At 37.8% G+C, this 22,037-nt stretch overlaps 1 protein-coding gene across 1 annotated transcript in view; it reads left to right on the forward strand.

Moving 5' to 3' along the window:
- The window catches only part of GPC3 (glypican 3), a 503,173-nt gene that overhangs the window by 23,416 nt on the left and 457,720 nt on the right, over positions 1-22,037 (forward strand). Inside the window, exon 2 of the mRNA XM_079765304.1 lies at positions 15,601-15,762. Coding sequence (XP_079621430.1) covers positions 15,601-15,762 — 162 coding nt within the window. The remainder of the gene's footprint in view (positions 1-15,600; positions 15,763-22,037) is intronic.

A 22,037-nucleotide genomic window follows, 5' to 3' on the forward strand; every position in this document is an offset into this window, starting at 1 on the left:
AATACTGTTTTTCTAAAAGTTGGTCTAGTAGTATCAATTAATATGACCTAGTTCTTTTCAAATTGAACTCTCTTAAAATTCTGGCATTGATTACAAGTGAGAAGGGAGCACATCAAGCCCAAACCTTGGCTGGCCTCTTGAGATACAAAGATGAGTCAGTCAAGGGTCTTTCCATCAAGGAATGTAAATCTGGTGGAGATAAGGCATGCAAATAACTATGGTACAAGTTAGAGTGTGAGAAGTGTCTTTATAAAGGATGCAGAATGCTATTGGAATTCCAAGGACAGAAAACCTGTGGAGTACATATTTTTATGCTCCCTAAACACTCTCTCCTGTGATAATCCAATTCAAAGATAACTAGGAGTCAATTATACATCAATAAAGCTGGAAAATGTACAACATACCGACAAAAAATAGCCAACAAAAACTAAGAATCATCTTGTAGCAGGGTTCACATAGTTCCCCTGTTACTCTCCTCCAGTTCATTTATCCCTTTATCCATACCATATTCCTTGGCAGTGCCTGAATATGCCATGCATTTAGGTACCCCTGTGCCCTTGCTCCATTTTCTTAGATGTTTTTAAAGAAGGAGAATGATGTGATCAAATACATACTTTAGAAATATCTCTTCTTGACTTTCATGGAAGAGTGTAGAGGCATGAAGGCCATTTTGGAGGCTATTCTTGTTGTCCAAGTGAAAAGAGGTGAAGTGATAAGGCAAAATGGAGAGAAGGAAAAAGATGAAGGGACATTTAAAAAGCAGAACCAGTGGGATTAGTGATATTTGGTTATAGGGGATGAGGGCAAGTAAGGTGTCCAGAATGATGTACAGGTTTCTAGTTTTTAATTTGTTTGGGAGCCCATTTACTGGACCAGTCTGTGATCTCCAGGGCAGGGACTCTGCCTTGTTCATTAATGTATTCCTTAGGTTGGGTATAGTCCCTGGCACAAAGTAGGCAGTCAGTAAATGTTGGATGAATGAATTCTTTACCATGTTGTCAGGATGAATGTAATCATAAAATTTGTATTCCCAGAGCACATGTTGACTGCTGCTGGTTGGGAATGTAGTCCTGAAAAAATCTCTTTGTGGGAGAAGGTAGTGATCTAGGGATTCAACTTTTACAAGGTATGAAGTGATATTTAGTTAATTGATAGCTGGCAGTAGAGGTAAAGGTAATTCATTCTTTAATTTTCAGGTTTAGAGAATGGCTTATCTCTAGGGTTGCTTTAAACTCCCAGTACTACAGTGTGGCAGACACATTTTGGCCTACCTTTTACATAGGTTAAAATGTAAAAAGTAGAGTCTGTAGTAGTCCTAGGCCTGATCTTTGATTTAAAGTCTAAGCTTGTGCCTGGCTGGCTCAGTGGTTGAGCATTGACCTATGAACCAGGAGATCACGGTTTGATTCCCCGTCAGGGTACATGCCTTGGTTGCAGGCTTGATCCTCAGTGTAGGGCCTGCAGGAGGCAGCTGATCAGTGATTCTCTCTCATTATTGATGTTTCTATCTCTCCCTTTCTCTCTGAAATCAATTATATATATAAAAGTCTGAGCTTGTGATACCCAGGTGTGCCCTCTGCAAGGTCATTTTCTTTCAGGCTAAATAACAGAAGGATAACTTTAAGCTGCTCTCCCTAGGATAATTTCTTTTACCAGCAATCATCACTTTCCCCACCAGTTTCAAATGCAGTCATTTCTTTCATCTGTATTACTATCTTGATTAGCAAGAAATTAATGAGAGTGTAAGATTTGATTTAGATAATGATTAATTAGGGGAAAAGGCACCATTCTAATAGCACCATTACATGCTAAGGAAATTAGCTAATATTTTTGGATAGCAAATTGACTTGTCCTCCATTTATAAAAAGTATTTAAATAAATGGATGAACAAAATAGATCCAGAGACATAGAAGCATGGAAAAGACTGTCGACCCTCAGAGAGAAGGCTGGAGTGGGTGGGTGGGTGGGAAGAGATTAACCAAATAACTTGTATGCATATATGCATAACCCATGGATACAGACAATTGGGTGGTGAAGGCCTGGGGTGGAGGGAAGGGGCGGGCTAAAAGGGGTCAATGGGGGCAAAAAGGGGACATATGTAATACTTTCAACAATAAAGATTAAAAAATATTTTATTTTTTTTCTTGGTTCATTAATAGTGCAATATGCACTTACTCCTTTGGATAATTTTAATGGACATCTATTATTTTCCCTATAAGTCATGAAGCAACCAGTTTTGGATGTCATTCATTTATTAGCTTAATATTATTTTAATGACAATATTACATTATTATTTTTAGCACAATGTACCTTTGTTAGCAAAAAATAAAATAATCTGCCATTCATAAAGCAGATATTGGCAATTAAATGTGTCAAATCATTATATATATATATATATATATATATATATATATATATATATATATGGAAAAAATTCAATTTTCATTTTTACTGAGCTCTGACGATTCATTCTCTTTTGTTGCTGTTTATGTTCTATCTGCTCTTAGAAAAGTATAAGGATCAAGATGTACATGAATATTTTTGTTTTTTAATGTGTTTTTAATGTGATTTTTGACAATTTATAGTCATTTGCTAAAATTGCAGTCTAGTAAGATAGCCAACATATAGAGCATAATAAAGGTAATTAGAGAATCCAAGGGCTGCAAGTGACCTTGAGAGGTTATTTAGTCCATTTCCCAATTTCAGGCAGTAAGACTAATCTTCCTAAACAGCACTCTTCATCATATTATGCCTCTGCTTGAGAACCAACAGTGGTCCTTTATAGCCTATGGTGTCAAACCCACAGGCATCTGTCTGCATTCAAGGCCCTTCAAATTCTGTCCTGTCTTAACTGATAAGCTAGTTACACCCTAGATTGAAGCTTCTCACCAGGCAGGTTAGTCTTGTCCCACTACTCCACTGGTGCCAAACACATTTCACCCATTGGTCTCTCCAAATCCTTCCAATCCTTTACTGTCTAGCTCAAGCCCCATTTTCCCCTGGAAGTCTTCTATGACCCCTAGAGCTTCTGGTAGGCATTCCCTTATCTAGCAAGTGTTATCCATATTACATATTTAAAAAATCAACTTTGTTGAGATATAATCTATAATAATAAAAGCATAATATGCTAGTTAGGCCAGACAAAGCTGCTGTGGGCAGGGGTCGCAGCAGAAGCCCCTAGCCACGGCAGTGGGCAGGGTCTGAGGCAGAGGCGGCTGCAGCGGTGGTGGGGGCCAAGGCCCTTGCACGAATTTTGTGCATCGGGCCTCTAATTTACAAATAATAAGATGCACCCATTTTGAATGAAGAATTTCATGAGCTTTGGCAAATATATATACCCATGTAACCACTACCCCAACTAAAATATGGACTATTTTTATTACCTCAGAAAATATACTGCATGTTTCGTAACCTAACCATAGACCAACTTTTACTGTTTTCTAGCTGTTTTTGTGTGAAAGTCTGGTATTTTTAGCGTGAATTTATTTTAATTTTACTTAACATGTATTAAATATTCACCTTATACTGAGAAGACTAAGAGCTTTGCACACATAATCTCACTCAATCCTTGCAATAACTCTGTAAAGTAAGAGCTATTGATAACTTCATTTTATAGATAAAGACAAAAAGCCCTGTAGCAGTTAAATAACCTGCCCATGCTTACACAGCTATTGAATGGCGGGGTTAGGACTAAATTATAAGCAACTTGGTAAGAGGGGCCATGAGTGCTTTTGCTCTTTCTTGTCCACTAGTGCCTACCATGGTGCTGAGGCCATTAATACTGATTTAGAGTAAAATTCAATAGAACAGACATTTTTAAACAACCCCATACACATTGTTCACTAACCTCTTCCAATTAAGGACAGGGCTCAGGCATGGAATTAGGTCACCAACTGATTGTGAGCCTATGACTGCATAGTTAAAAAAGAACTGAAGTCTCAGTCCTAGGGGAGGTGGCCAAGGGAAATCAAGAGCAGTATGAAATGTCAAGTCCTTGAATGGAACCAAAATAGAGCAAAAACTGGGCCCAAAGGAAAGGGTTTGTGATGGAGGTCAAGAAGACAAGTAACCAAACCTAAGAGATCCCTTGACACAAGAGTACACATCAGCAGGGAGCCTTCTGTGGACCACCTGTGGTTTAGCCTCTGAGAGGAGAGGCACTGGTAAGGTGCTCAGCTTGGATACACATGGGCATAATCCCCCGTAGGAAAGCTTCAATAACTACAATATCCCCTTTCAGTTGTAAGACCCAGAACTGGACCCAATGTGCAAGCAAGACATTGTCTCAGAATAATTAGAAATGAATTACTTCATAGTTCCTTCAAGTGAAACATCTATTTGTATATTTTCAAGATGTTTGGAAATTGATTTTTTGGTGGTATTTTAACATTTTTTCAAGATCAAAGTTAAGCATATGGATGTAAAACTTTCAGGGTCATCTGTCTCCACTCCCTCTTTTTAGATCAGACAGACCAAAGATCTTTACTAGTGTTTTCAGTCTGCAGTGCTCATTAATTCAACACTATCTGTACAAGGCTGAATGGGATCAGCAGGGCATCCCAAAGGAGATGGGGAGTCATTCTCTGTTCTTCAGGAACTAGGAGAGGAGATTATAATATGAAGGTACTTTTTAAAAAAATATATTTTTATTGATTTCAGAGAGGAAGGGAGAGGAAGAGATAGAAACATCAATGATGAGAGGGATTAATTGATTGGCTGCCTCCTGCATGTTGGACCAAGCCTGCAACCCAGGCATGTGCCCTTGACTGGAATCGAACCCGGGACCCCTCGGTCGCAGGCTGACACTCTATCCACTGAGCCAAACCAACCAGGGCTATGAAGGTACTTTTTAATCCTCCAAAATAAATGGAAACTAGCAGCCCTGTAATGATTTCAGTTAATTTTTATTTTTTTTAGCATCTGGGAATGCAAGTTATTAAGCCTGAAAGAGTCGAACGTTTCTGGCTCATTTGAATAGTCAATTGCTCAGTCTTCACCTTATCTTCATCCCAGGCTATATTGCTGGTCTCTATTCCCATTTTCCAGCTGAATTTCATTTTTACAAAAAGAATTTGATGAGTGTGGTCCACCATTCCTTTTCCTTTCCATCTAATAAAGGAACTATTTTTCTTTAACCTTCTTTTGTTCCTGACTTACTAAAAAGAATGTTTTGATCTTTACTGTGTCTTTTGCAGGTTGCATCTTTTTCTTGAATTGACCTTTCTGCTTTTATGAACACAAGTATGTACCAGTTTTCGGTGTACCCCTCTAGTCATTTGCCCTTGGTTTTACTTTTTATTCATCCCACGTGGGATTCAGTTCCCAGAGTAATTTTTTGTTTTGTTGATGAGGATTTCTTTCTAAATTATTTTTCTATTTCTTTCTATTTTGTGTGTTCTTTCTCTTTTTGTTTCTTTCATGTACATGTTCATGCATTGAAATGGTCATATTTCATTGTCATAATTTCATTTAGGCATGTCTAGCTCTCCAGTCCCACATTGTTCCCTATGCTGTCTTATACTGGGACGTATTTCAAGCTGGTCTATGAGATATACAAACTGAATTTAAAATATTTTTCCCTTTGGCATATATTTCTCTCCTTCCCAGTTTGGAAATCCTGAGTTCTTATCAGTTTATAGATATTTTATTTCCTCAAATCTATAGCTAACTCTTAGCCCACAAATAAATTGTACTGGTTTATTGATTAACTAGTTAACTAGGCAGTGATAACTGGGAGGGAGGACAAATATTGCCATATATACATTTCTTATATTTGGATATAACATATATCTTTCTTCATGACATCTGACATGTTTCCCCAAAAGTTCTCATTTGAGGTTTTATTCCTTAAAGATTTTTGGCTAAATAAATTCTTGCAGTTGTGGGAGTTTATACAATAATGAGACTTGACCACCTCAAAGAAGAGACAAACTAATGAAGCTCTAAGTTCCTTTATGAATTATCATATCAAAGGCAACCGAACTGGTTTCATGATCATTCAAAGAGTCATTCCTGTGCTTCTGTAGGTACACTGAGAAGAAATTTGTTTCCTTCTAAGATCTAAGAAACTCATAGTACTTCACAGAAAACAGATCTGAGCCCTATTATTTTATAACTCCCACTAGAGCTGGTGGGAGTAGGAACAGTATGAACAGTCACCTTGCCAACTAATCCTACCACTTCTGAAAGCTAGAAGTCATCACCAGTGGAAATTTAAAAACACAAAGGATTTTATCTATAATATTTAATTTTATGAACACATTCAAATATATATCTTTCACACACATACTGTATCGGTTTACCAAGAAAATAAATAAAACCTGGCTAGGTGGACAGGAAGTTGGTATATGCAAAATACCGGCTATATACATGTGTGTTACAAATGAACTTGCTTAAATCTAGATTAGCCACTCTTCCCTAAGGGGACTCTTTCCGTTCTTGGTCCCATAAGCTGAATCAGTTTCTATTCCTAGAATAGCATTACATTTTGTAACCTCATGTAGAAAGAACACAGTGAGCTAGAATTAATTGTTTTCCCCCTTTTTCTGAAGATAATCATAAAGCTTTTAAGCTGAGACCATATTTAAAATCAGTTTAAGACTTGTATGTGAGATTGACATTTTTAGGAAATACATCTGAACTCTGTCTCCAGACCCCAAATTGTATTTTGACATGTTAAATATTACCTTTCCATCCAGTACTATAAATTGCAGTGCTTGAGTAGGTTTTGGGATATGTATTATCTGTGCTCTCCTTTACTACATCTGTCAGTAGCTCCCATGAGGAGGAAGAAGTGGAATGCTTGGCGTCAATACTCTAGTCTCCCAACAATGATGTCATGTGAGGCAAAACTTGAAACTTGGACACATTCATTAAGGCCAGGACTTAACTGGAATTCCCAGGGAAATAAGATGTAGTAAAAAATAAATTTTCTGGTAATTTAGGGCTAACTAGTCTCCTCTCCACCCCTTATTTAAAACCTCAGTTGTTAAAAAGCTCTCTAAAATGTCTAAAAATGCTTTCTAGCATTATTTCCATAAGTTTTGATATTCATTATGGAACCTTATTTCAAGAACCTTATGGGACTTTGGGGGAATCCTCCTTATTTTCCCAATACATATTTTGTAATCCTAGCTAACTGTTGCTTTATTGCACTCATTTACTATGCACTAAGTATTTATCTCTGTTAATCCCTTTAGACAGTGAGCTTTTGGGGGTAAGGGCCATGTCTCTCTTTTTTTGTCTTTATTTTTATTGGATTTGTTGGGGTGACATTAGTTAATAAAATTATATAGGAAGGTCATGTCTCTCTTGTTCAAAGTTGCACCTCTACCATGTAGCACAATGCTTGGACATAGAAGATGTTAGATGGGTCCTCTGAGAAGCAAATACCAATGTGACACTAGATGTGCAAGAGATTTATTGGGGAAAACCCTTGTGAAGGAAAATGAGCGGGGAGCTGAAGGATGCTGGAAGAGCCATGTGACTGTGGTATAGGTCTGACCCCTATGGAGGAGAGAGGGAAAGAAGGAGGGTTGAATAGGAAGAATCTTAGACTGCAGTACAGTTTTAAGAAAAAATTGTTTAGGTCAACTGGGAGTTGTAAAGCCAAAATCACTGTCAGCAAAGTTCTGAGTCTCATAGGACTTAGCATGTTTGCCATAGTGATTGTGGCCTGGGCCCAACATGATGGTAAATTCAGAGTGCAGCAGCTGGGACCATTAGTCAATTACATTCCCCAAAGTAGAAGGTCTGAGATGCATATTTTCATGGCCAGAACAGAAGAAACTCAACAAATGCTTATTGAAGGAAGAGTTTAAATAAATCAGGAGTTTCAAAAGAGGAAGGATATTTTTCTTAATACTCATTGAGCCCCAATATTTGCTAGTATTGGTGGAGGATACAAAACCATGGGACCCTCCCTCGCTTCCCTCATCTATCCTCAAATATTGCCTTATGAAAGAAGCCTTCCTTATATGCATCCAATGCAGGAGCACCCAAATACATTAAAAAAAAAAACACTTCTGGAAGATATCAAGAAAGAGATTGACAGCAATACAATTATCATAGGGTACTTTAATGACATCACTGGATAAATCCTCTAGACAAAAAAATTAGCAAAAAACCCCCAGCAATCCTCAATGACTCACCAGATTAGATGGACATAATTGACATGTTCAGAACATTTCACTCCAAAGCTACAAAATACACATTCTTCTCAAATGCACATGGGACATTTTTAAAGATAGACCACATGTTGGGTCATAGGCAAAGTCTCTCCAGATTGAAGAAGATTGAAATCATATCAAGCATCTTCTCAGACCACAATGGCATAATATTAGAAATTGACTACAAAAAATTCAAACACTTGGAGGCTAACTAGCATGCTATTAAACAATGATTGGGTTACCAAAGATATCAAAGAAGAGAAATTAAAAACATCCTGGAAACAAATGACAATTAAAAGAAAACAATCCAAAATCTATAGGACACAGTGAAAGAAGTCCTGAGAGGAAAGTCCATAGCATTACAGGCCTACCTTAAAAAAAAAACACACCCCACAAAAACAAACAAACAAACAAACAAAAAAACACTGGTAATAAATTATATACCTCTACAACCTAAAGATTTAGAAAGAGAGCAACAAGAAAAGCCCAGAGTGAGCAGAAGGAAGGAGATAATAAAGATCAGAGCAGAAATAAATGACATAGAGACCCCCCCAAAAAAAAACCCAAAAAATAAACCACACAAAAAAACCCACACCAATACAAAAGATAAATGAAACCAAGAGCTGGTTCTTTGAAAAGATAAACAAGATTGATGAACCTCTAGCCAGGCTCACCAAGAAACAAAGAGAGAGGACCCAAATAAACAAAATCAGAAATGAAAGTGGTGAAGTAACAACGATTATGAAAAAATACTATGAACAACTTTATTCCAACAAACTAAACAACCTAGAGGAAATGGACATATTCCTACAAAAATACAACCTTCCAAAATTCAATCAGGAATAATAAAAAAATCTCAATAGGCCAATAATTACGGAGGAAATTGAAGCAGTACTAAAAAAAAAAAACTTCCAGCAAACAAAAGCCCGGGGTCAGACGGCTTCACAGGGGAGTTTTACCAAACATTCAAAGAAGAACTAAAACCTATCCTCCTCAGACTATTCCAAAAAGTTCAAGAGGAAGGCACACTTCCAAGCTCTTTCTATGAAGCCAGCATCACCCTAATACCAAAACCAGATAAAGACAACACAAAGAAAGAGAATCACAGGCCAATATCCTTCATGAACATAGATACCACAATCCTCAACAAAATTCTAGCAAATTGGATCCAGTATTATATTAGACAGATCATACACCATGACCAAGTGGGATTTATTCCAGGGATGCAAGGATGGCACATTATCCCCAAATCAAGAAATGTGATATATCACATAAACAAATTGAGAGACAAAAATCACATAGTCATATCAATCAATGCAGAAAAAGCATTTGATAAAGTCCAACACCATTTCTTGATAAAAACCCTTAGCATAGTGGGAATAGAGGGATAATACTTCAACATAATAGAAGCCATATATGACAAACCCACAGCCAACATCATACTTAATGGGCAAAAACTAAAACCATTTCTCCTAAAAACAGGAACAAGACAGGGATGCCCGCTTTCACCACTCCTGTTCAACATAGTACTGGAAGTGCTAGAAATAGCAATTAGACAAGAAGAAATAAAAGGTATTCAAATTTGAAAATAAGTAGTAAAACTGTCATTATTCCCAGATGACATGATACTTTACATAGAAAACCCTAAAGACTCCATAAAAATTATTAGATTTAATAAATGAATTAGTTAATGTAGCAGGACACAAAATTAACACCCAGAAATCTATGGCATTTTTATACACCATTAGAGGCCTGGTGCACGAATTCATGCACAGGTGGGGTCTGGCTGGCTCGCCCGATGGGGGCAAATCAGCCCAGGCCTGCAGTAGTGGGGAGGGGCCGCAGGTGGTTGGCTGACCAGCCCCACCCCTGATAAGGGTGTTGGGGGTTGATTAGGGGTAGGGCCAGAATGTGGAAGGGTTGTGGGTGGTTGGCCATCTGGCCCTGCCCCCAATCCACCACCAACATCCTGATCGGGGCTGGCACTTTTATATACATAGACAGTGAACTTACAGAAAGAGAGAATAAAAAAACATCCCATTTACCATTGCAACAACAAGAAATAAGATACCTAGGAATAAACTTAACTAATGAGGTAAAAGACCTCTACTCAGAAAACTACAGGACGTTGAAAAAAGAGATATGAAGACATAAACAAATGGAAGACTATACTGTGTTAAAGGAATGGTAGAATCAACATCATTTAAAAGTCCATACTATCCAAAGCAATTTATAGATTCAATGCAATTCCCATTAAAATACCAACAGCATATTTCAAAGACCTAGAACAAACTCTCCAAAAATTCATCTGGAATAAAAAAAGACCCCATAGCCACAGCAATACTGAGAAAGAAGAACAAAGTTGGAGGATCACAATACCAGATATCAAGCTATATTACAAAGCTATGGTCCTCAAAACTGCCTGGTACTGGCACAAGAACAGACATATTGACCAATGGAACAGAAGAGAGAACCCAGAAATTGACCCAAGTCAATATGCTCAATCAATATTTGACAAAGGAGGCAAGAGCATACAATGGAGTCAAGATAGTCTATTCAATAAATGGTGTTGGGAAAATTGGACAGATACATGCAAAAAAATGAAGCTTGATCACCAACTTACACCATACACAAAAATAAATTCAAAATGGATAAAACACTTAAGTGTAAGATGGGAAACCATAAAAATCTTAGAGGAATCCACTGGCAGCAAAATATCAGACTTATGTCATAGCAATATCTTTACTGATACAGCTCCTAGGGCAATGGAAACTAAGGAGAAAAGAAATACATGGGACTACATAAAAATAAAAATCTTCTGCACAGCAAAATAAACCATCAACAAAACACCAAGAAAGCTCACTGCATTCAAGAACATATTTGCCATTGTTATCTCCGATAAGTGTTTAATCTCCAAAATTTATAGGGAACTCATACAACTTAACAAAAGAAGATAATCGAATAAAAAATGGGCAAAGGACCTAGTCACTTTTTGAAAGGACATGAGGAAGGCCAAGAGACATATGAAAACATGCTCAAAGTCACTAATCATCAGAGAGATGCAAATCAAAACAACAATGAGGTACCATCTTACACCTGTCAGAATGGTTATCATCAACAAATCAACAAATGACAAGTGCTGGTGAGGATGTGGAGAAAAAGGAACCCTCCTGCACTGCTGGTGGGAATGCAGACTGGTGCAGCCATGGTGGAGAATGCTATGGAGTTTCCTGAAAAAGTTAAAAATGGAACTCTCATTTAACCCAGTGATCCCACTTCTAGGAATATATCCCAAAAAATCAGAAACACTAATCAGAAAGGATATATGCACCCCTATGTTCATAGCATCAAAATCTACAATAGCTAAGATCTGGAAACAGCTGAAGTGCCCATCAGCAGATGAGTGGATTAAAAAACAGTGGTACATCTACACATTGGAATACTACAGTGCTGTAAAAAAGAAGGAACTGCTACCATTTGCAACAGCATGGATGGATCTGGAGAGCATTATGCTAAGTGAAATAAGTAGGAGAAAGATAAATATCACATGATCTCATTTGTGGAATATAAAGAACAACATAAAGTGATGAACAAAAATAGATCCAGAGACAGAGAAGCATCTAACAGACTGTCAGTCCTCATAAGGAAGGCATGGGAGGATTGGTGGAGGGGGTAGAGATCAACCAAAGGACTTATATGTATGCATAGAAACATAACTAATGGACACAGACACAAGGGGGGTGAGGACATGTACTGGAGGGGGCAATGGAGGGGGGAAGGAGTCACATGTAATACCTTAATCAATAAAGAAAAAAAAAGAAGCCTTCCCTGACTACTCTATATAAATGGAATCACCTCCACAATCACCACATTCCCTATATTCCTTGCTTTATTTTTTAAACATTAAAAAATAACAACATATAGATCAATGGAATAGAATAGAGAACCTAGAAATCGACCCAAATTACTGTGCTCAATTAATATTTGACAAAGGAAGCATGAACATACAATGGAGTCAAGACAGTCTCTTCAATAAATGGTGTTGGGAAAATTGGACAGATACATGCAAAAAAATGAAACTAGACCACCAACTTACACCATACACAAAAATAAACTCAAAATGGATACAAGACTTAAACATAAGACGGGAAACCATAAAAATATTAGAGGAATCCACAGGCAGCAAAATCTCAGACATATGCCGAAGCAATTTCTTCACCTATACTGCCCCTAAGGCAATGGAAACTAAAGAGAAAATAAACAAATGGGACTATATCAAAATAAAAAGCTTTTGCACAGCAAAGGAAACCATCGACAAAACAACAAGTAAGCCCACTGCATGGGAGAACATATTTGCCAATGATATCAATGATAAGGGTTTAATCTCCAACATTTACAGGGAACTCATACAACTTAACAAAAAGAAGATAAACAACCCAATAAAAAAATGAGCAATGGACCTAAATATATACTTTTCAAAAGAAGACAGAAGGAAGGCCAAGAGTCATATGAAAACCTGCTCAAAGTCACTACTCATCAGAGAGATGCAAATCAAAACAACAATGTGGTACCATCTCACACCTGTCAGAATGGCTATCAACAAATGACAAGTGCTGGCGAGGATGCGGAGAAAAAAAGGAACCCTCGTGCACTGCTGGTGGGAATGCAGACTGGTGCAGCCACTGTGGAGAACAGTATGGAGTTTCCTCAAAAAACTGAAAATGGAACTCCCATTTGACCCAGTAATCCCACTTCTAGGAATATATCCCAAGAAACTAGAAACACGAATTAGAAAGGATATATGCACCCCTATGTTCATAGCAGCACAATTCACCATAGCTAAGATTTGGAAACAGCCTAAGTGCCCATCAGCAGATGAGTGGATTAAAAAACAGTGGTACATCTACACAATGGAATACTACACTGCGGTAAAAAAGGAGTTCTTACCATTTGCAACAATATGGATGGAGATGGAGAGCATTATGCTAAGTGAAATAAGCCAGTCGGAGAAAGATAAATATCACATGCTCTCACTCATTTGTGGAATATAATCAACAACATAAACTGATGAACAAAACAGATCCAGAGACAGAGAAACATCAACCAGAACGTCAAACCTCAGGGAAGGTAGGGGATGGTGGGGGTGAGGGGGAGAGATCAACCAAAGGACTTACATGCATGCATATATCTTAATCAATGGACACAGACAACATGGGGGTGGGGGCATGAGTGGGGGTGGGGGGTAATGGGGGAATAAGGATATATATGTAAGACCTTAATCAATAAAGAAATTAAAAAATAAATGATTCAAAAAAAAGAAAAATTAACAGCTTCATTGACATATAATTGGTTCAATAAATTGCACACATTTTAAGGGTATAATTTGATAAATTTGACATATGTATATAGCCATAAACCAATCGCCACAATCAAAATAATGAATATATCCATCATTCTCCAGAATTTCCTCACTCCCACCCCTCCCTGTCCTCCACCTCCTGACAATCACTTAACTGCTGTCACTATAGATTAATTTTCATTTTCTAGATATTTATATAATGGAATCATAAAGTATGTAATTTAAAAAAAATTTGGCTTCTTTCACTTAGTGTAATATTTTTGAAATTCATCCATGTGGTAACATGTATCAATACTTTATTCCTTTTCATGGCTGAGTACAATTCCATTTCATATATACGTATATGTAAAATATCACAATTAATTTTCCCTTACTTACTTAATTTTATTTTTTCTGTAGTATTTATCACCATAGTTTGTTGTCTACCAGAATTAAGGTCCTCAAGGGAAGGGACTTTGTATACTGTTATAGCCACAGTGCTTGGCACATAGGTGCTCAATTAATATTTGGTGAATGACTTCATTTACTCCCATGGCTTCAGTTTTCATTTGTATGCTGATTACTTCTATGGGTGCAGAAGTGTGTTGAGTCACCAGTAAAGAGCTGAGAATGACAAAGGTTTCTATCGCTGGGAAACTTGATGGATGATGATCATTAACTGAGATAACAGAATACAGAAGATGGAACTGTGTGTGTGTGTGTGTGTGTGTGTGTGTGTGTGTGTGTGTGTGTGTTTATGAGATTATTGAGTTCAGTTTTGGGCATGCTAAATATGAGATTCCCATAAAGTAGTTGAAAATGTAGGATTTTGGATCTTAGAAAAGAGGTGAGGGCTGGATTAGGGAGTTAACAGTTGTATGGGTTCAGATAAGATCATCCAGAGAGGAGATGTAGAATGAAGGAGAGGGTCAATAAAATTTAAGTGATAGGCAGGAGAAGAGGAAGCAAGAAAAGACAGATAAAAATGGCCATAGCAGTAGGTGCATGTGTGTGTGGGGTGGGGTGGGGTGGGGTGGGGAGGGGGTAGGTTTACTAAAACAAGGGAGAAAGAGAGTGTTTTAAGAAGTAGAGATTGGTCAACTGTGAAGGATGTTATAAAAAGTCACATTGAAGCATGGAGGCATGGAACAAACTAACACACTCAATGTGGGGGTGGGAGGATGAGGCAAGATAAGTAAAATAATTTATATACTTATATGCATAGCCCATGGACACAGACAATATGGTGGTGAAGACCTGGGGGTGGGGGTGGGTAGGAGCTGGGTGGAGAAGGGCAAAGGTTGGGAAAATGAAAGACATTTGTAATACTGTCAACAGCCATATATATATATGTGTGTCACATTGGATGAAGACTCAGAATATGTTCTGATTTGGCAAATCTTTATGGAAATGCAAAAATAAAAAGCATTCTGCATCATAATGGAGGCAGCAGTGAAATAGCTCAGGAGTTCAAAGGAACAAGAGTTCTGCATTTGTGATAGAACTATAATTTTGGAGTCCCAAGGAATTTGGTGATTGCCTGAATGTTAATATTGTACTCTGGGTGTTTCCTCTGTAACTCTTGCCTTAGATCTTTAATTAAAATTATAACAGCAACAAAGGTTTGGTATGATACTGCTGTTTTATACATTTATCCCCCCAAAAAGCAACATTGGGTTGACCAGGCATGCATTTCATTAGGAAATCATAACTGGAATTTTGAAAATTACTTCTTGGTTATGTTCTCATTTGTAAATTATAATCAGAAAAAATAAATTGTAGGGGTGTAGATTAATCTTTTAACAGACATTAAATATCGGTGTTCAATGGCGTATACTTGGTGCTATAAATTAAACTTATGCAGAATTTATGAGTCAAACCTAGGCAATTAATTCTAATGGTTATTCAAATAGAATCAGTCATAAGGATAATTGGAAGGAAGGGATTAGTTAAGATAAACAGTAATTTTGAATAATCAACATTTTATTGTACTTTAAAAGAAATGCATTGTTTTGGCCTCTGCCTCTTTTCTGTGTGTGAGTATGTGTATGTGATATTCTGCTTACTGAAACATGAAAAACTTGTTTGTTTCAGGATCAGATTTGCAAGTATGTCTCCCCAAGGGCCCAACATGCTGCTCAAGAAAGATGGAAGAAAAATACCAACTAACAGCACGATTGAACATGGAACAACTGCTTCAGTCTGCAAGTATGGAGCTCAAGTTCTTAATTATTCAGAATGCTGCAGTTTTCCAAGGTGAGTTCTGGCGATCATTTTAAATGTGGTGCTCAGAGGTATCATTATGTGGGTACTTGGCTTTCAAAAGCTAAGTATAAGTTATAAATTACCATTATAGCATTAATGCATGATATAAAAACCTCCCAGTAAAAAAAAATTCTGTTTAAGAAAAACATGTTTTTTTAAAGACGTTTCATTCCAATCTTTGGAAAGGTGGGTATTGGCAAAAAAAATTATCGTCCAAGGACATACTGTTTATCTGTTTGTAAAAGGTTATAAATTCCTTTAGAAAGAGTAAATGATATTTTCTTTCAAATAACCTGTAAGACTTGCTTAAAGAACAAAAATAGTTTACTTAAATACTAGTTTTCTCCAGGCATGAGTTAGATAGTTCTGAAACATGCACAAACTCCTTCTGACCACTGGGACCATTTCCATTTAAGAGGGGAAACTGGTTTGATGGCTCCACATTTTCTCATTTGTGTGAGTGGTTTTCACTTCATGTGAGTTTCAGTTCTTACTATATCTGTGTATGACTATAAAATAATCTGTTGTGGCATTGCCAGATGTGTAGGAAATTGCATTTCTCTTTGCTAACTTGTAGGAGTGGCAGGATGGGGAGTACCTCCTTTGATTCAAAGACCCAGCTAGGGATGGTAATGATAGGGGTAACAGTATTGGTAATAGCAAGCATGTATATAGCATTATATGCTAGGTAATCTTATAAGTGCTTTACATATATTAATTCATTTAATCCTCAAAATAATCCTGTAATGGAAGTATTATTATTATTATCCCTATTTTATGGATTAAAAATCCAAGGCACAGAATGGCTAAGTAACTTGCCCAAGGTCACACAACTAATAAGAGGTGAAAGCAGGATTTGAAACCAGGCAGCTTGGTTTTTAAAGTGTATACTTTTAACAACCTCAGTATGCTGCCTCCTGTGAGGGAAAATTAATTAAGGATATTGGGGCTTTCTTTTATTTTCTCTTAAGCAGATGCAATCAGCTGCCTTTTTCTTGCCCCACAAAGAAAGAATTGAGGTTTTATAGAAAAAAATAATAATTCTGACTACTTGATATTCCAAATCTTTAGAGTTATAGTACCTTTATTAAAATTAACCTCTTTGAATTGTAAGGTGGGTTGATTATAGCTTATTTTGTATGTTATAATGAAATTCTTAGAATTAGCTTACAAAATTATTCAAATTAGCTAATAAATCATACATTCACAACAGTTTCTTGGGATAAAACTTCAGAGGATGTTGGGTTGATTATATGAAGTACAATATATCAGCTTGAAGTATTTTTTAACCTATTTAGCAGTCAGACTTTTGTGAATAGTTTGTTGAGACTAACAGTTTGGCAATAGAATGAATAATTTAAGGTGATTTTAAAAATACATGTACCATTCATGTACCTCTTAGATTGGCTTTGGAGCTGATCTGCTGGCTGAAAATGGGTGTGATAAGAAGTGATGTGACATGAGAATTGGGTTGAAGATGAGAGCTGAATCTTACTCTTTGGGGTGTTAAGGTGCTTTTTCAGAATGAAGTATTTGTGATTTGTTTAATTCCAAGAATAACCAGGCCCACAGATATCTTACTACTATTGCCTGCCTGGAGGGGTTTGATAGAGTGATCACATTGGTATTCTAGCATACAGCGTAGTTGACATGACTCTCCATCTGAAGGCTTTGGGTGTAAGCATCTCTGTCCAGTCCTGCATTTTGCACATTGTTTTCTAGGCCTGGAACAGCACAAGACTAGGTGAGAAAGGGAGTTCTTGCAAGATTTTTATTGGATTAATTTAAAGATACAGCTGCTGTGGCATGGATTTTGAACATTAGTCATGTAAACAGATTGTGGCAATGGGGAGCAGCACCTACTAGTTGTATTTCTCTCTCTCTCTCTCTCTCTCTCTCTCTCTCTCTCTCTCTCTCTCACACACACACACACACACACACACACACACACATGCACACACACATAGTACATGTATTTTTTAAATCACCTTAAATTATTCAAATTGTGCAGACAGACAGAAGGCCAAATCTAGCAAAGGAACATAGAGACAACTAGATGATATCTGAACTCATTGTGCTGCCTTCTTCCTTGTCACTATACTGTGTACTTGTTCTTTATCTTGTTTCATTCTCTTTCCCTGCTTCATAGGAAAAAGATAGACTCTGATGCCAGACCTCAAGACAATTATGTCATATTTGTAGAGGCATTGTCCCCAGAATCCTTTGTATGACAAACATTTGGGGAGACAAGACTAAAATCAGAGACCCCTACAAGATGATAAATGGGGGGGGCACAGTTGTTTTTTTCCTAAAATATATTTCCTCCCCAAGATGCTGGTAGATCAAATTATTGAGAAAATTGCTCCAATACTTCATGCATATGAAATTAGATGTGAGCTATTCTCTCCACCACATGAAGTTGAAGAAAGCTCATCCTGATCTTGGCCCAGATCCACAATCTATTTAGGATTCCACTTGGGGGTATTTAAGCAGTGAGTACTCTCTGCAAATACGTGCACGGTTCCTCGAGCAATCCTTATTGCCTTGATTTGGATTTTATGTCTTCATTTGCAGGAAGCCTTTGCCCTCATAAATGAGCCTGGGGCTCTTTGCTACAGTGGTTGGAGTGCTGTATTGCTAATGTTGTTTTGATAATGATTGAAGCATTAAAGAAAGTTGTACTTTATTTTCAATCTTTGCATTGCCTCGTTTCCTAAATTTAATTTACTTAGATGTACTTAGTAAAATGGGGCAGCACAGTCGTTTTTTGTTTCTGCTTAATTAATTCTTTTTGAAAAACTCTATTAAAAGTAGGTTTTCTTTTCTATTTTTTCTCCCCTACCTAATAATAATTATGATGATAATGATAATACTAGTGGCAATTTATTAAGTGCCTACTATATGATGTTTACTTTTATACAATTATCTCATTTAATTTTCCCAGAAGCCCTAAGAGGTTAATATGATAATTATCTCCATTTTACAGATGAAGAAAGTCATTGATGCCACAGCTTCTTTCAAGCCATCATGTGATAATATTTTTCTTTTTCTCAGTGTGCTTAAAGTTAAATAAAATTAAGAAGTTGTAGGATTTGTGGTCCTTGAGAAGAAAAATAGGACCAAATTCTGAATTTTTCATTGCATCTTCACCACTTCTATACCTTCAAGCTTTGAGTTCTGTTTTCTTTGTAGAATTTTATGATAGCTTTTAACCTTGTGCTATCAGGAAATATTTGGGGTATTTCTAGGTTTTTTCTGTATGTTGGACGATTCCAGTTTTCCCCAAGGTGCCACTGACTTTGAGTGAGAATAAACTCTTTAGAATGCAGTAACACTTTGCTTTTCTGGAAGTTGCCTATCCTATACCTTGAACTCTCTTCATCAGAGAGGAGAAATAGTGGTTAAGCAGAAATCATATCTGTGTACCTAAATGCCAAGGAGCTCCAGCTTATTTAGTTGACTCATCTGAGAGCTCCTTGGGACCTTGTACAGAGGCTACTAATGTTCTAAATTTATGCATAGTCTTTACAAGTTTGATTTTCTAGTTTTCTATCCAGTAGTAAATAAGCAGTTAAATAGAAGGGTTATAAAATATTGCTGGAGGGAGGTACATATAACCAGCAAGAAGTTATGAGTGACAGTAAGGGTGGAGGACATGAAACTTGACTCAAGAACTCACTGAATGTGGCAATTGGGGGCTTTTAGTAGAGAGGTATATCTCTACATGCCTCAGTAGACCCTGTATTATAGTCGATCCAATAACTGATATTCATAGAATCAGTAAGGAAAGATAAAAATATTTTAATTTTTTCTTAATATTTCCATTTTATTTATTTTTTCTTTTTAAAATTTTTAATAAATCTTTATTGTTCAGATTATTACAGTTGTTCCTCTTTTTCCTCCCATAGCTCCCCTCCACCCAGTTCCCACCCCACCCTCTGCCCTTACCCCGCCCCACTGTCCTAATCCATAGGTGTACAATTTTTGTCCAGTCTCTTCCCTCACCCCTCACACTCCCTTCCCCCCGAGAATTGTCAGTCTACTCCCTTTCTATGCCCCTGATTCTATTATATTCACCAGTTTATTCTGTTCATCAGATTTTTTATTCACTTGATTTTTAGATTCACTTGTTGATAAATATGTATTTGTTGTTCATAATTTTTATCTTTACCTTTTTCTTCTTCTTCCTCCTCTTAAAGAATACCCTTCACATTTCATATAATACTGGTTTGGCAGTGATGAACTCCTTTAGCTTTTTCTTATCTGTGAAGCTCTTTATCTGACCTTCAATTCTGAATGATAGCTTTGCTGGGTAGAGTAATCTTGGTTGTAGGTTCTTGCTATTCATCACTTTGAATATTTCTTGCCACTCCCTTCTGGCCTGCATAGTTTCTGTTGAGAAATCAGCTGACAATCATATGGGTACTCCCTTGTAGGTAACTAACTCTTTTTCTCTTGCTGCTTTTAATATTCTCTCTTTGTCTTTTGCTCTTGGCATTTTTTTAAAAAAAATAAATCTTTATTGTTCAGATTATTACAGGTGTTCCTCTTCCCCCCCCCCATAGCTCCCCTCCACCTGATTCCCCACCCCACCCCATGCCCTTACACCCCGCCACTATCTTCATCCATAGGTGTAAGATTTTGCTCTTGGCATTTTAATTATGATGTGTCTTGGTGTGGTCCTCTTTGGATTCCTTTTGTTTGGGCTTTTCTGCACTTCCTCGACTTGTAAGTCTATTTCTTTCACCAGGTAGGGGAAGTTTTCTGTCATTATTTCTTCAAATAGGTTTTCAATATCTTGCTCTCTCTCTGCTTCTGGCACCCCCATAATTCGGATGTTGGTACGCTTGAAGTTGTCCCAGAGGCTTCTTACACTATCTTCATATTTTTGGATTCTTTTTTCTTTTCTAGTTGGGTTTTTTTTGCTTCTTCGTATTTCAAATCTTTGACTTGATTCTTGCGCTCCTCTAGTCTGCTGTTGGATCTCTGTATATTATTCTTTATTTCAGTCAGTGTATGCTTAATTTCTAGTTGGTCCTTTTTCATATCCTTGAGGGACTCACTAAATTTATCGGTGGTTTCTAGAAGATTCTTGAAAAACCTTATAACCGTGGTTTTGAACTCTATATCCAGTAGTTTGCTTTCCTCCATTTCTGTCATTTGTGACCTGTTTCTTTGTCTCCGCAATTTGGCTGCTTCCCTGTGTTGATAGAGTGGCTTTGTGTGATAGGTGTCTATAGGGCCCAGTGGCTCAGCCTCCCCAGTTACCTGAGGTGGACACTCTTGCTGCACCCCTTTGTGGGCTGTTTGCACAGTCTTGTTGTAGTTAAGCTTTGATTGTTGTTGGTATCACTGGGAGGAATTGACCTCCAGGCCAATTGGCTGTAAGGATCAGTTGTGTCTACGATGGGAGAACTTCTGTGCTGGAGACCCCCTTATGGGGCAGCACTTGCTTCAGTGGGGCTTTGGTGCTCACTGAGTCTGCCCCTTGAGTGTGTCCCTTATGGACCTGAGGAGTTGTAATCTGGATGGTTCCACTCTGACCACTGGGTACACTGGCTCTTAGATCTCCAAGGTGGTGCAAATTTAGCTCTGCCTGAGGCCACCCAGCAGGAGCTATGGAGAGATCTGCAGATTCCTTCTCTTTGTTTGGGGTTTGGAGGTGCCCAGATGAGGCCAAGCTGTGAAGCAATGCAAGGTGCTGTGGAGGCTTGGGCCTTCTTTTGGAAGTTCTAGGGCTCTCTGTCCCAGCTGCAGTTTGTTAGGTAATTTTAGATTTCAAAGGGCCAGGCCATTCATATGCAAAAGCCAATGCACATAGCTGGGGTGGGGTTGTAAATTGGGTGGTGCGGGGTCTCAGGGAATCAACAGGGCAGAGCAAACAGCAATGGCTAACCTTCAGCCCTGCCCTAAGAGGCCCCTAGGTCTCAGTGTCCCACGGTAATCGCTGCAAGCACCTCTGAGAGACAGCCGCCCTCGTGTTCCGGCCTGATGCCAGACAGTCCAATTTCTCCCCGTATGAGTCTGGGTCCCCAGAGTCTCACCCGGAACTGGAGTTCAGAGCAGTCAGGAGCTTGTGTCTCCCAATTGAAAAAGACCACCACATCCTCAGTTGCCAGCCCTTTGGGCGCTTGCGCCTCTGTACCTCTTTACTTCCACACCTCCTCTGAGTCTCAATGTGCTTTTCTCTTCCCTTCTAGTTGTAGAATTTCCACTCAGCCAGCCTTCCTGTGGTTCTGGATGATGTCTGTTTTGTCTTTTAGTTG

Source organism: Cnephaeus nilssonii (assembly GCF_951640355.1).
Source record: "Cnephaeus nilssonii genome assembly, chromosome: X".
In the NCBI taxonomy this organism is placed as follows: Eukaryota; Metazoa; Chordata; class Mammalia; order Chiroptera; family Vespertilionidae; genus Cnephaeus; species Cnephaeus nilssonii.